A 15,834-nucleotide genomic window follows, 5' to 3' on the forward strand; every position below is an offset into this window, starting at 1 on the left:
TTCTTTGTTTTTAACAGACAGGATCTCACTCTGTTGCCCAGGCTGGGGTGCAGTAGTGTGATCTTGGCTCACTGTAACCTCAACCTCCCTGGCTTGGGTGATCCTCCCACCTCAGCCTCCCAAGTAGTTTGGACTACAGGCACACACCCACATACCCATCTAACTTTTGTATTTTTGGTAGAGACAGGGTTTTGTCATGTTGCCCAGGCTGGTCTCAAATTCCTGGCTCCAGTGATCTGCCCACCTAAGCCTCCCAAAGTGCTGGGATTACAGGCATGAGCCATTGTGCCCAGCCTCTTTTTAACTTTGTACTGGGGATACTGTCAGACCAAAAAGAAGTGGTTTATACCTGTGTATACGCCAAAGCCAGCAGAGTCATTGCTGCCATCTTGGTCCTTCTAGGAAGGGGAATTCTCCGGGAAAAGAAGTACAGCACTGTAATGGCAGTGACTGAAGTGATTCCCTGCAGGAAGAAAGATTCTAACACATTAGAAAGAAGTGCCAGGTTTCTATTCACCTTACATGTATCTCCTCTAGAAACCACTCAGCAACCAAGAAGTACCGTCCTGTACCAGTCACAGAGAAGATCCCTGCAGTTCCACCCTGATTCCTCCACTGCAGACTGTCTCTTCCACTGTCCTCTTCTGCTTGCCACTTAAATGTTGGTGTGACCCAGGGCTCCACCTAAGTTTCTGTATGTACCTCTTTATATACCCTCACTCCCAGTGATCTCATCCACCTTCCAATGTGGGTGTTCCCCTCATATGTAAGTCATTCTTTGCATGCTTATCCCTAACTGTAGCTCTAATTCTATATTCTTAAAGCAGGGCTGACCCCAGCAGATGAGGGTTATCTTCCTGGGCTAGGAGTGGAGAAAGTGGTGGTGCCACCTGCTGGTGCTAAAAATGACCTAATATCTCATTTTCATTCCTATCCCTTCAGAACAAAGGTCCAGGACTGGCAATAAGGTCCCCTTCCTCTCCCACGATATCAGGGAGAATGTTTTCTATCATATGTCTACATTTATTTCACTTTGTTTCCTTTTCAGAGCTTTCCACACTGACAATTTCAATCAGGCTTGCTTATGCCAAAAACTGTGTGCAGGTGGGGACTCAGTCCACAGCAGGTAATGGTGCCTCTGCCCAGTCCCTGTTGCACAGCTGAATCCTCTGGCCCTCTCTCTCTGTATGTACTCTCTTTCATCTCACACTCAACATGCCTCCATCTGATGACATCCTCCCACCTCTAGCTTCACACTCATTTCGATGGTCCCATTCCTGTTGGTCATGTTTTAAGCATGCTGCAGACAGCCAATCTATTAACTCACTCCTCTCTCTCTCTCTCTCTCTCTCTTCTTATTTTTAAATTTAACTTTTTAAGAGACAGGATCTCACTCTGTCTCCCAGGCTACAGTACAGTAATGTGATCACAGCTCACTGCAGCCTCAAGCTCCTGGGCTCAAGCAATCTTTTCACTTCAGCCTCCAAAAGTGCTGGTATTACAGGTGTGAGCCACTGTGCCCAGGCTCTGTGTTCCTTTAAATTCTCTCTCAGATGTATCATTCTTCTCAAGTTCCATTCCCACCATGTAGCCCCCATATCTCTCACCCTCCTCGGCACTGTGCAGTGGCACTATGCTTTTCACAGTCTCCTTACTGCTGATCTTTCCCCACTCCAATTCATCACACCCAGTCCTCCAAGCCAATCTTTACATGGCCCATAGCAGACCCTCACTACATATTAGCTTAAATAGAATAAAAAGTACTGGTGAAGCTCCTGGCTCCTGGCTCCTTGAGGTTCTGGTTTAGCTGCAATAGCTATGTGCTCAGCAACTATGGTCTCCACATTCTTCTCTCTACTCAACCTCATTTCTGCTGAAATGACTTTCTAGGTATGTGCAGGATTGAGGGAGGTTATCACTTGCCAAGTGGTAAAAGGCATATTTGAACTTTAAGAAGCTGGTAATGCCCTGAAAGCTAGAATTTGGCTGGGGTGGGTGCTGAGGGACAGGGGTGAGTAATGAGGACAAAAACATTACATCGGAGAACTAGTCCCAAAATTTCTTCCAAAGAGAGCAGGAAATATAGGTCCTGCTCTACCCTGTCACTGTTGCCATCAGTGCTTCACCGATGACACCCCAAAGCCTATGATAGGCTCCTGTGCTCTCTGGCAGGTAACCACCAGCTACACTTACCAGAATCCGGTGATCAAACTGCACCATGGTGGGATTCTCAAAAACATTCCTCAGGATGGGGGAGAAGGTAAAGAGGTCCTCCGGGATCCAGGATTCTCCCATTTTGGGAAAGGAGTTGTAAACAAGCCCAGCATCTAGCCCTGCCACAAAAGCCCCTGCATTCCAAGGTAAGTGGTATTTATTAAAATGAGAGGAAGAAGAGACCAGATATTAGTTCTGACATAGAAAAGTTCTGTTATCCCAGAGTTAAACTAAGGGAATAATCAGAGAATAATAGAAAGATCTACAACAGGAGTTCTCCAACAGGGAAGATCCATCTCAATCACCATAGAAACTTCAAATCTCTGCATCCTTACCTGCTCCCACCCCAAGATTCTGCTTCCTCTAGAGAAGTGGAGTAGAGGCTCTGGTGTAGCAGGAGGAGGAGAGGCTTATTAGCTTAGAAAAATTCCCTTAGTGATTTTGATGCCCTCCTCACCCCCGACTGAATGCTACTGATTTATTTTAGAAATGCTCTCCCACAGATGTCTACATCTTGGACATCTTGTCTACATCTTGGAAGTAAGGGAGATGACTCCCTTACTTCCTCAGCTTCCACTCAGATGTCCTTATCAAAGAGATTTCACTTGATGATCCCATGTAAAATGGCACTCCCCTAGCCCATTTTCTCTCTCCTAACCCTAATTTATTGTTCTTCATGACATCTAACACATTATGTTTCTATTGTGCATTATCTGTCTTCCCCAAATGCTCAATAAATGTTTTTTGACTGAACATAGAAGTTAGAAAAATCCCAAAACTTATAAATGAAATCCTGGATAAACAAATAAAGAGGGTATTCATGAATGAATGGATGACTGATCCATTATTTATTATCAAAGAAAATCCAGAAATGTTTGGGTCACCCTCCCTTTTTTTTTTTTTTTTTTTTTTTTCCTGTTTTTGAGTCAGAGTCTTGCTCTGTCACCCAGGCTGGAGTGCAGCGGCATAATCTCAGTTCACTGCAGCCCTGACCTCCTGGGCTCAAGCAATCTTCCCGCCTTAGCCCCTGAGTCGCAGGGACTACAGGTGTACAACATCACACCTGGTTAATTTTTGTATTTTTTGTAGAGACGAGGTTTCACCATTTTGCTCAGGCTGGTCTTGAACTCCCTGGCTCAAGCAATCCACCTGCCTCAGCATCCCAAAGTGCTGGAATCACAGATGTAAGTCACCATACCCAACCCACTCCATATTTTTAAATACCTCTTATGAAGTAAAAATTCATGCTCTTATGCCAAAAATAAAAGTGTTGAGTAGCTCATTGGTTTGAATCAATATTATTTTTATTCCAGAGCAGTGCTGTCAATAGAACTTTCTGTGAGAGTGGAAGTGTTCTGTATTTGTGTCGTCCAATATACTAGCCACTAGCCACATGTGCCTATGGAGCATCTGAAATGTGGCCAGTGTGACTGAAGAACTAAATTTTATTTAACCTTAAATTAATAAGTTTAAATATCCATACGAGGCTACAGATTCCTCCACTAGATAGTGCAGTTCTAGAATGAGAGCAGCAGAGGTGCTGTGGTTTAAAGAATGAAAAAGGCTGGGCTTCTGGCTTATGCCTACAATCCCAGCACTTTGGGAGGCCGAGGTGGGTAGATCACTTGAGGTCAGGAGTTCCAGACCAGCCTGGCCAAAGTGGTGAAACCCCGTCTCTACTAAAAATATAAAAATTAGCTGGGCGTGGTGTTGTGCACCTGTAGTCCCAGCTACTTGGGAGGCTGAGGCACAAGAATCGCTTGGACCCAGGAGGCAGAGGTTGCAGTAAGCTGAGATCATGCCACTGCACTCCAGCCTGAGCAACCGAGTAAGACTCGGTCTCAAAAAAAAAAGAATGAAAAAAATCCTATGTTGGTCTCTCTGTGCCAATGAACTCTCCACCTGTAACCATCTGTGAGGGCAAGTCTTTTGTCTGACCCATCTTGATGTAATGTGATAACAATAATGTTTATATAATAGTAACAGCTAACACTTATATAGCCTTTGCTTCATACCAGGTACTGTTCTACACATTTCACATTTACTACTCATACTGTTGTCATAATCTCCATTTTACAGATAAGGTCTCAAAGTCCCAAGAGAGGTTACAGAGCTTGCAAAGGTCATACAGTTCACAGGTGGCGAAGCTAGGATTTGAACCTAGGCAGTCTGGATCTAGGTACATGTTCAAAATTTTTGTTCAATTGACAGGAATGTAGAATTTTTGGAAGAGAGAAAGGAACAGGAAACAGGGTGAAGATGGTGGGAATGTGAGAAGCAGATGTGAAAAGGAAATATAAAGATGCAGAAGGAAGGGGCAAAGCATCAGGCAAGAGGTCCCACCTTTGAGTACAATGCTAACAGGTCATTTCCGATGAGCTGAGTCCTACCTGAGAGAGCTGTAAGGAACACCAGACCTGCTGTTCCATGAGCAAATCGTCTCAACCGTAGGAGCTGACGGGTTTCAGGCAACTAAATAAGAAAAAAAAATCAGTTAAACTGTGTTGCAGGAACAATGAGAGGCAGCAAAGATCTCCAATGCCAAACCCAAGTGACAAATTAGGATCAGATCTTCTCTGACTCCTAGACTAGGTTTAGTATTCCCAGCAGATATTCTGTTCCAACGTGCGCTGGACTTTATTATAATTATATGTTACTATCTGTTTTCCCTGATACCCCGTTAAGTTTTGTGAAGGCAGGAACTGCCATCTTTCTTACAACAGCAATCTTAGCTTAGTGATTGGCGCATAGGTACTCATTACATATCTGTTCAAAAACTGAATGATTTACATTATTCAGGAAAAAATGCTTCATCACAGCTAAAAGGATATAGCTTAAGATCAGGACTGGATTTTTCATGTGTGTCATATCAGTGTTTAGCAAATACAGTCAGAATCAAAATTGCATAAAATGCTTAGAGATTTCTGTGTTTAGTGTTTTTGATAAAATCAAAATTTGTTTTTATTCTTACTACAGCCAACTTCTAATACTAATCAATGAATCATCAAATATTTATTAAGAGCTTTATAAAAAGGTGACTATAAAGATACAAAGGAGTTATGTCAGAATGCTACCCTCAAATAGCTTACAATCTACTATATGAAAAGTTAGATATCATTGCTAACATATCATAGAACTTGCTGTGATGGAAAAGGACTATCATCTACCTAAGAAGAGCTTGAAACCTGGCTAGTATGACTGAAAATTAAATAAAAAATTAATTTAAAGGTTAAGTAAAAAAAAGTTTACTTAAATAAAGTTAATTTTATTAAATTAATTAAAAAAAATTTTTTTTCTTCCTCATTCTGTCACCCAGACTGAAGTGCAGTGGTGTAATCTTGGCTCACTGCAACCTCCAACTCCCACATTCAAGTGATTCTCCTGACTCAGCCTCCCAAGTAGCTAGGATTACAGGCGTGTGCCACTATTGCCTGGCTAATTATTTAATTTTTAGTAGAGATGGGGTTTTAACATGTTGGCCAGACTGATCTCGAACTCCTGACCTCAAATGATCCATCCACCTCAGCCTCCTAAAATGCTGGGATTACAGGCATGAGCCACCGTGCCCAGCCTTAATTAATTAAAATTTAAATAGCCATATGTAGCTAGTAGCTAATGTGTTGGACAGCACTGCACTATATGGCTCATTGGCTAGCATCTCAAATCCTTTTTGTAATTAGGTGAATCTAAATATACAGAGAAAAACAATTAATTGATAAAGTTATCAGTAACCTTTAAGAGTACAATTTCAGCAGTGAGAGTATGTGGGTTTATGTGTGACTGTGGGTAAATGTGTGACTGTGTATGTATTGGGTAGGGTGGGGAAGATAATTACAGGGATTGAAAAGAAGGAATAGGTTGTCAGGAGGCAGCAGCTATATATGCAGGCAATTCATTTTAGAAGTTTGGCTTTGACTGGTGTGGTGGCTCACACCTGTAATCCCAGCACTTTGGGGAGGCAGAGGCAGAGGCAGGTGGATCACCTGAGGTCAGGAGTTCGAGAGCAGCCTGGCCAACATGGCAAAACCCCATCTCTACTAAAAATACAAAAAAATTAGCTGGGCATGATGGCTTGTGCCTGTAGTCCCAGCTACTTGGGAGGCTGAAGCAGGAGAAGTGCTTGAACCCGGGAGGCAGAGGTAGCAGCGAGCCAAGATCACGCCACTGCATTCCAGCCCGGGCAACAGAGCGAACTGGAACAAACAAACAAACAACAAAAACAAAAGAAGTCTGGCTTTAAAAGTCAGGAGAACAGGAATTATTCAGACGTGGTTTTCTAGTACATCGATATTTCAACCCAATTGGCTTGTCTGTGGGAATGACTGCCCAGACAACATCTTCAGTCCTTATCGGGATCAAGCTGCTTGTTCCAAGTACCTAACAGATAATTCAGCTCAAAAGTCCTGCTGTCATCTCAAACTTTTCTCCAGGAACAGCTTACTCAGGTCAACCCATGATTTCAATACCTAATATAAGACTCTTTTTTTTTTTTTTTTTTTGAGACAGAATTTCACTCTTGTTCCCCAGGCTGGAGTGCAATGGTGCAATCCGGCTCACAACTTCCACCTCCCAGGTTCAAGTGATTCTCTTGCCTCAGTCTCCCAAGTAGCTGGGATTACAGGTATGCGCCACCATGCCCAGCTAGTTTTGTATTTTTAGTAGAGATGGGGTTTCTCCATGTTGCTCAGGTTGGTCTTGAACTCCCAACCTCAGGTGATCTGCCTGCCTCGGCCTCCCAAAGTGCTGGGATTACAGGCATGGGCCATTGCACCCAACCAAGACTCATGTTAAAAACAATTCTCGGGGAAAAAAAATGTCCTATAAGGGTGCAGTGTCTTGAGACCTCTATTATTAATGAAGGTCTCAAAAAAATGTTATACCTTGCTTTTAAATCAAAGCATAAAATGAAAAACTAGCATTCTCCTTTAATCAGCATACAGAAAAATACTTCAGACAAAATCACTAAGGTTTCCTATATTATTAGACTTAAGTGGTAGGTCCCTGTTTAATGAACAATACAATATGGCTCTTATACACCCCAGAAATTCAGAAACACCTCTGTTCTGATCTTCCTCACCTTGCCATCTACCATCCCTTCTGGGAGTCGAAGGTAAAGTGACAGGGATATCTCTTGTTGTTGGTATTCCCTCCCACTCTATTTTTCAATTTGTGTTTCACCTTTCCCAGTAGAAAATGTTGGCAAAATATTCAGCTCCCATGTGATCCAGTAATTCTACTTCTAGATACATATCCAAAAGAATTTGAAAGCAGGGTCTTGAAGAGATATTTCCACACAACTCACCTTGTGTGGAGGCAGTAGCAGTGAGAGTGAGGTCCATAAGCTGGCACAATAAAGAACCAGGGCTGATCCCAGGTGAGCAGCGAGGCGGTACTGACTGACCCGAGGGATGTCATGGGCGTCTGGTTTTTCTTCTAGTCCGCTTTTCACCATATACCATCCCAACAGACCCTAGAACCCCCAAGTGACAAAGCAAACAAAACCAGGTTAAAATGATCTGTTCAACTTTACTGAGGAAGTGGGCTATCAGGAGTACTCGCTACCCTCCCCCTTCTCTTTCCATACCCTCCCCAATATGCACTGTCCCAAGATTCATGACTTATTCACAATTCTTCATATATCACCATTAATACTTAACTACTATTTAGATAAGAAGTATCCAATCTTTTGGCTTCCCTGGGCCAAACTGGAAGAAGAATTGTCTTCAGCCATGCATAAAATACGTTAACGATAGCCGATGAGCTTAAAAACAAAAGGGTCCATGCATATGTCTTATAAAACTAGACCGAATACTTTGGAGAAACTTAATAAAGGTAAATGCTTAAAAATAACTACCATCAGAGCCGGGCGCGGTGGCTCAAGCCTGTAATCCCAGCACTTTGGGAGGCCGAGGCGGGTGGATCTCGAGGTCAAGAGATGGAGACCATCCTGCTTCAATGAGGTGAAACCCTGCCTCTACTAAAAATACAAAAAATTAGCTGGGCATGGTGGCGCGTGCCTGTAATCCCAGCTACTTAGGAGGCTGAGGCAGGAGAATTGCCTGAACCCAGGAGGCGGAGGTTGCGGTGAGCAGAGATTGTGCCATTGCACTCCAGCCTGGGTAACAAGAGCAAAACTCCATCTCCAAAAAAAAAAAAAAAAAAAAAAACAACTACCATCAAGTTAGGTTGGAGTAAGACAATTATAAAAGTTTCAGGGGGAAATCATAAAAATCAGTAAGGTTTTACATGCAGATTGCTTTGCAAATATCTGTTCCCACTCCTCTTAAAGCAAAATCATAGTTTATGGGGATATAAGAAACCTGCAGTTGAATGCTAACCTGGGGATGCATAGCCAAAGAAAAGGCTTTAGCCCTTATTTTTTAAAAGTTGGTAATGAAAATACAGATTTAAGTTTAAAAGTTTACGGTATGTATCATATTCTATGATTCTCTGCTTTTTTTTTTGAGATGGAGTTTCCGCTCTTGTTACCCAGGCTGGAGTGCAATGGCACGATCTCGGCTCACCGTAACCTCCGCCTCCTGGGTTCAGGCAATTCTCCTGCCTCAGCCTCCTGAGTAGCTGGGATGATTCTCTGCTTTAACTGGTTTTTTCAATTAACCAAACAATTATCAGTTCCAATCATACGAGATAAGACATAGCCCTTTCACCCCCACCTGCCCAACTCAATAGAATCAGGCCAAAGAGGTGGATTCTGCTACTTCTTCTAAATACATACTCTTCCGGAAATCCTTTTGCGCATTTCTCTCCCTTTTCAAGATTACCCTGTATATTCTAATTACCTTGATTTCACCTGCATGAGACACTGAAAGATGAAGACGTACACAGTGTGATTCACTAGCCTACTTTCTTCTCCCATAGCTTATCTGACATCTTCAATTTCTGCCTCCAAATAGTCTGTTGTCAGTGTTAGTTTTTCTAATTCGAAAATGTTAACTTTCATTTTGTTCTATGTGCCTTTCTCTGGTTACTATTAGACTGATTAATGTCTAATGATTACCTGTTTCTGCTGCCTCATTTCTTCTCTCTCATCTCCCTCCTTAATTCCTTCTTTCTCTCTCTTTTTTTTTTTTTTTTTGAGATGGAGTCTTGCTCTATCACTCACGCTGGAGTGCAGTAGTGTGATCTCAGCTCACTGCAACCTCTGCCTCCTGGGATCAAGCGATTCTCCTGCCTCAGCCTCCCAAGCAGCTGGGACTACCGGACCATGCCAGCACACCTGGCTAATTTTTGTGTTTTTAGTAGAAACGGGGTTTCACCATGTTGGCCAGGCTGGTCTGGAACTCCTGACCTCAAGTGATATGCCCACCTTCACCTCCCAAAGCGCTGGGATTATAGGCATAAGCCACCATGCCCGGCCTTAACCCCTTCTAATTGGCTCATTTTCTTACTGCTTCTGACTTAAATTAACCAATTAGCTTCTTCCTAGTCAAATTTTGATGATGTTTCTTTGATGCTCTGATAATCTCCTTCAGGATCTCTATACCTTGACCCAAATACTCCTATGTGTCTTCTCCCTTAATTCCTGGCTCTCAGTTTCACCCAACTTTTTTTTTTCCATCATCCTAGCAGCACTAACCTGTTAACTGTGGGAGTACTTCCTTAAGCGGAGCTCAACTTACATGATTTTAATTGCCATTTATATCTGACTATCTCTCAGCTACATCTGTATTCTACAGTCCTTCATCCCACAAAATGCTTCTCTTTTGGAATCTTCCTGTATGCTTCTGTAGCATTCTAGCACAGGGATCCCACTTTCCTACAGCAGGTGAGTTAGAAAAAGGGAAGAGACAAGAACTTAGGGAGATACCCATGATGGGAAACAAACTCTACTTCTTGCCACACATGAAAATATACTACTGAGTGCTTACTGATTCCAGGCACTAAACTAAGTACTTCAAATATGGATTATCTCATTTAATATTTACACAACTGTACATGCTGAGCACTATTATCCCCATTTACAGGCAAAGAAATCATAGCTTTCAGAGGTTAGGTTATTTGCCCTACTAAGTGGCAGAGCTGGGGCTTGAAGCGAGGCCTGTGACACTAAAATGCATTCTCTTACCTACTCTATTAAAAGTGCCTCAGAGATTATTTCCTTAAAAACAATGTCAACTAGGAAGCTCCTGGGAGCATTTCTGGTTTCTCAGCCTTGAATAAATCTTACCTGGAAGCAGACTAGGCCACAGAGGGCAAGAACACGTCCTTTCATGCCACGGCTGAGCCAGCCCTTTCTCCAAAAGTAGGCAGCAGGCAGGATGTATGCAAGGCCTACAAGGCGACCCCACATTCGGTGTGAGTACTCCATGTACCAGATGAACTTGAATTCTGCCAATGTCATATCATGATTCAAGCTGGGTGAAATGGGAAGTCAAAAAAGAAGAAAGAGGAAACATCCTTCTGATTTTTATTTTTTTATGGAATGCAAAAACTCTCAGTCCTGCAACTTGGTAGGTCTGCCCTCTTCCTCATCAACGGCCTCAGAATGACTTTAGATTTAGAGGCTTAGAATAGGAGCTCACTAAACATAACTGAACCAAAGATCATGAAATAACCTAACCATTCTGAAGGGTTTAAGTGCAAAAGATTAAATAGGCCTACTGGGATGTTTACCTAATTTTCTCTAACACTTACATTTTAAATTCTGGAAATTGCTGGTATCTTTGGAATTCTGCTTCCCATTCCTCTTGGCTTGTAGGTGGCTTCATCTCCTTTATTAAATGCCAATCTACCATTGAGAGGCCAGACTCTGTCAACCTTAGGATAGGAAAAAAATTTTGGGGTGTGTGCATGAGGCTGGATTACTCACAAAAGGTTTACAGCAACAAGTGGATCTGAACTTAACGTCATTCAAGGTAAACACATTGTTTCCTTGTTTCCTCTTTTGAGACATTTCTTTCTCACTGCTTATAATTTTGTCAGAAACAGCTGCCATCAGGTGCAAATTTATTTACCCTTACATTCTCTCAATCCTTTTATTCAAGTCTCCCCAATTACTTTTTTTCTTTTTACTCAATTCCTAGCATTCCCTGACAGGCAAAATCAATCCCTACAGCCAAAGAAATGTGTTCTAAATGCATAACCAACATTCTTTACCAGGGAAAAGAGATCTGTTTATATGTACACAGGTTTAGATTCTTGGGTAAATTTATAGACAATAAAATTCAAATTTGTTGCACTTGCTCATAACTTATATAACACATAAGGTATTTTTAAATAAGGGACGTGGAATGTGAAGAGAATCTGAGGAAGACACATTTGATTAAAATCAGAAACGTTTTCACCAAAAGGAGTTAGGATTCCTAAAGTAAAAGGCTGATTTTAGGCCTGAGGCAAGAAATGTACAAGGTGAGCTTGGAACATCTTGTCATACTAGAAAGGAAGCTATCAAAGGTAATTAGGGCCCTGCCAAAAAGTCACTAGAGCCAATTTCAGGAGATGCCCACTGACTCAAGATGGGACCATTTGAGCAAATCATTAACACCATCATCACAATGGAATAAAACATATCAAGTGTGTTTGAACCTATGAGCTCATAATGAGCCTTAAAAACTCAAATGCTTTATTTGTTGCTTTTGGAGGATTTGGGGGACCAAATTATTATTTTGAAAATGGTAAATAAAGGGAAAGAAGAATCAAGTATTTATCCTGCCTTTCCTATATAAACTATAGCTTGAGACATCCAAATTGTTGATGAGGGAAAGCTTTTTAGAGTTGAGCTAATAAAATATTATAATTTTGCTATGCTAATGAAATAATGGATCTAGGCAATAGTAATCAATGGTTGTTAACATCTGTAATAGACACCAGATATTCATGAATGTTCTGTTCACCTATTGAAGTATTTTGCTCCCTCATCCCCAATTTGAATCTGATCAAGCAACCGTCCAGTCACAGGAAAGAGAGGGGACAAAGGGACATGTTAAACATCAACAGTTATATAATTGGCAAAATCTAGACTGTGCAAAATCATAGGACAAATGATTTATGTTTCCTCAGCAACTAAAAGAGGGAGATGGAAGGAGTATCTAAATCTATAGTCTCCTCATAGATTTAAATAAACCTAAGAAACATGAACCAATTGTGATGTACGGAACTTCTTTAGGTTTAATTCAAACAAACTGTAAAAAAAGTTTTGAGACAAACTTGAACCCTGATTGGAAGAAAAAAGATACATAAACAATGCACAGGTACTAGTTAAGATGTAAACCAGTGTTTCTAGAAGGCTCCTACTAACAAAACACTCAACTGTTCTATGGCAGGGCAAGCCATCAGACATGTTCCTTCTTTAAGGCCTCGGTTTCTCCATCTGTACGATGAGGGAGCTAGACTAGATACTCTGTAAAATTCCTTTAGCCAGCTGCATGCAGTGGCTCATGCCTATAATCCCAGCACTTTGGGAGGCCGAAGTGGGCAGATCACCTGAGGTCGGGAGTTTAAGATCAGCCTGGTCAACATGGTGAAAACCCATCTCTACTAAAAATACAAAAATCAGCTGTGCATGATGGCGGGCACTTGTAGTCCCAGCTACTTGGGAGGCTGAGGCAGAAGAATCACTTGAACTTGGGCGAAGGTCACAGTAAGCCAAGATAGCACCACTGCATTCCAGCCTGGATGACAGAGCAAGACTCTGTCTCAAAAAAAAAAAAAAAAAAAAAAAAGCCTTTCTCCTCAATCATCCTGTGTTTCTACTAATGATCCTAATACTCAACTCACTATGAGCAAATTACTCACCTAGTTACTCCACCAAGAATAACTGCTCCAGCCACTGTTCCACTGCAGACAAGGAGCCATCGGCCCACCACCCGCTCAGCAGCCTTTGAGGGAAGGGACACTGTACCCCTTCCAGACTGCAAAGCTACTTCAGAGATGGTGCTGTATTGCTCTGGCCTCAAAGGGCATCTGATGCAATCACACTAAGGATCAAGATAGACAAATTACAATTGGAGAAACGGAATGGCTGCTAACCACACTCAACCCCATTCTGATTAGGGTGAAGTACCCTGTACGGCTGCATCCCCACAGCTACGCCTTGGTAAGTCATGATCCCTTATTACTGCATCAACCTTTCAACTGGTTTTCCAATTGGTTTTCAAGTCTGCCTCACTCAAGCCTATCCCAAACTACATCAATCTTCTCATCTCTGCATACAGACTTCACTCTGCTTACAGATATGAATTATTTTCTTTCACATCTAGGTCATTAAACATTTCTCTCTGGCTGGTACACTTCCTGTCCCCTGATTGATAATACCTACTGCAGATCTCTGCTTACATGTCACCTCCTCTGGAATGTGTTCCCAGGCTTCTCATGGTCTGCAATAGGTCATTCCCACAGTATACTGAATGGCCCTTAATACACTAACATACAGTCAAGCATCCCTTAACAACAGGGACATGTGTTCTGTGAAATGCATTCTTAAGCACTTGCATCATTGTGTGAACCTCATAGACTTACACAAATCTAATGGCTGGGTGTGGTGGCTCACACCTGTAATCCCAGCACTTTTGGAGGCCAAGGTGGGCGGATCACTTGGGTCAGGAGTTCAAAACCAGCCTGCACAACATGGTGAAACACTATCTCTACTAAAAATACAAAAATCAGCTGGACATGGTGGTATATATTTGTAGTCCCAGCTACTTGAGAGACTGATGTGGGAGAATCACTTGAACCTGAGAGGCAGAGGTTGCAGTGAGCCATCGCGCCATTGCACTCCAGCCTAGGCGACAAAGCGTAACTCTCTCAAAAAAAAAAAAAGTACTTATAGAAATCTAGATGGTATAGCCTACTATATCCCAGAGCTATATGGTATGGCTTATTGCTTTTAGGCTACAAATCTGTATGGTGTGTTATTGTGCTCAATACTGTAACACAATGGTAAATATTTGTTTATCTAAACATAGAAAAGTTACAGTAAAAATACGGTATAAAAGATTTTAAAATGTGGCCAGGTACAATGGCTCATGCCTGTAATCCCAACGCTTTGGGAGGCCAGGAGTCTGAGACCAGCCTGGGTAACATAGCGAGACCCCATCTCTATTTTTTAAAAAATTAGGCACTGGGCCAGGCATGGTGGCTCACACCTGTAATCCCAGAACTTTGGGAGGCTGACACAGGCGGATCAGAAGGTCAGGAGTTCAAGACCAGACTGGTGAAGATGGTGAAACCCCGTCTCTACTAAAACTATAAAAATTAGCTAGGCTTGGTGGTGGGTGCCTGTAATCCCAGCTACTTGGGAGGCTGAGGCAGAGAACTGCTTGAACCGGGGAGATGGAAGTTGCAGTGAGCCGAGATTGTGCCACTGCACTCCAGCCTGGGTGACACTGTTAGACTCTGTCTCAAAAAAAAAAAAAAAATTAGGCACAGTGGCACATACTTGTAGTCTTAACTATTTAAGAGACTGAGGCAACAGGATGGCTTGAGACCAGAAGTTCCAAGTTGGAGGCTGCAGTGAGTTATGATCATGCCACTGCACTCCAGCCTGGGTGACAAAGTAAAACCATGTCTCTAAAAAAGAAATTTAGAGAAAAAGATTTTTTTTTAAAAAAAGGTACACTTGGAAGGGCAGCTCCATTATAATCTTATGGGACAACCACTATATCTGTGGCTGTTGCTGATCAAAATGTTATTATGCAGCACATGACTTTGCAGCACATCTGTCTGTATCTCCCACTAAACTATGAGCTTTGGGATGGCAGTGTCTTGTCAGTCTTGCTCTTTCTCTCTCCTGCTACTTTGTTTCTAACATCATTTGTTTATATAATGAGACCATGATAAGGATTTCATAACTGAATAAACGGTGACTTCCTCCAGGGCAGGAGTCTTGTAATATTTATCTTTCTTTTTCCAGTACCTAATATATAATAATAACCACTCAATAATTACTAGTTAAGCAAGATACATGCCCTCTTCTGACTATACCCCTACAAGTCCAAAGATCCATGCTCGGTTTCCTAGTTCTGATTAAATGGTCACCTTTAGAAAAGTTAACTTTAGGCCTCAATTTCCTTCTCTATAGAATGCAGTTATACTTCCTCACCTGACTACTTGGAACTTTTTAAGCAAAAATAAACTATACGGGTAAAAATTACTCAGCTTTTACCATGTGCTAAAGGTCTGATGTATATTAAAGAATGTAATCCCCATAACAAACCTTAAAGTAGTATTGTTATCCCCATTTTACAGAGAAGGAAATTGAAGAACAAAGTTTAAATCACTTGGCCAATACCACACAGCAGGTCAATGGTCCAGTTCTGAACCTAGGGGCTCTGAACACAAGGAAATGAGTTGTGAGTACACTGTAAGGAGCTCCGGAAACGTGATGTGGGGGCTCTCCATTATCTTTATCCTGGCCCTTGCACTCCATCCCCGCTCCCGCGACTCGGAGTCTGCTGCAGTGCTGTACCTGTGCTCGAGGCGCCGCCCTACGAGCCAGGAGCCGCAGATACTGCCTCCCCATCAAGGCTTTCAAGGGCGGAAAGAGCAATCGCTGCATACTGACGACAGTGCACGGCCACCTCTTCCGCAACCCAGGGATCCACCGTCTCCTTTCTCCGCCACGGATAAGAGAAGCACTTCCGGGTCGGATAGCGGGAGCCC

The 15,834-nt window shown here is 42.2% G+C and overlaps 2 protein-coding genes across 7 annotated transcripts in view; one reads left to right on the top strand and one right to left on the bottom strand.

Annotated features, from left to right (window-relative positions):
• ENTPD7 (ectonucleoside triphosphate diphosphohydrolase 7) overlaps positions 1-3,495 on the top strand; it is a 59,944-nt gene extending 56,449 nt beyond the window's left edge. For 2 of the 4 annotated variants that reach the window (XR_013525058.1, XR_008475633.2), the window contains one exon: positions 2,173-3,495. Coding sequence is in view for 1 of the 4 variants with exons in the window: in XM_078346248.1 (XP_078202374.1) it covers positions 2,173-2,176 (4 nt within the window). In the remaining 3 variants the exon portion in view is untranslated. Of the gene's footprint in view, positions 1-537; positions 699-2,172 lie in introns of those variants that run through there. The other 2 variants (XR_013525057.1, XM_078346248.1) reach the window with 2 other exon arrangements.
• COX15 (cytochrome c oxidase assembly factor COX15) overlaps positions 1-15,808 on the bottom strand; it is a 37,602-nt gene extending 21,794 nt beyond the window's left edge. For 2 of the 3 annotated variants that reach the window (XM_054243235.2, XM_002756516.6), the window contains exons 1-8: positions 15,641-15,808; positions 12,970-13,151; positions 10,870-10,992; positions 10,403-10,589; positions 7,517-7,684; positions 4,605-4,686; positions 2,194-2,348; positions 350-463 (exon numbers count right to left, since the gene is read on the bottom strand). In XM_054243235.2, coding sequence (XP_054099210.1) covers positions 350-463; positions 2,194-2,348; positions 4,605-4,686; positions 7,517-7,684; positions 10,403-10,589; positions 10,870-10,992; positions 12,970-13,151; positions 15,641-15,730 — 1,101 coding nt within the window. In that variant the 5' untranslated portion in view covers positions 15,731-15,808. Of the gene's footprint in view, positions 1-349; positions 464-2,193; positions 2,349-4,604; positions 4,687-7,516; positions 7,685-10,402; positions 10,590-10,869; positions 10,993-12,969; positions 13,152-15,640 lie in introns of those variants that run through there. The other variant, XM_054243236.2, reaches the window with a different exon arrangement.
• Positions 15,809-15,834: the final 26 nt, after the last annotated feature.

This window comes from Callithrix jacchus, chromosome 12 (genome assembly GCF_049354715.1).
Source record: "Callithrix jacchus isolate 240 chromosome 12, calJac240_pri, whole genome shotgun sequence".
In the NCBI taxonomy this organism is placed as follows: Eukaryota; Metazoa; Chordata; class Mammalia; order Primates; family Cebidae; genus Callithrix; species Callithrix jacchus.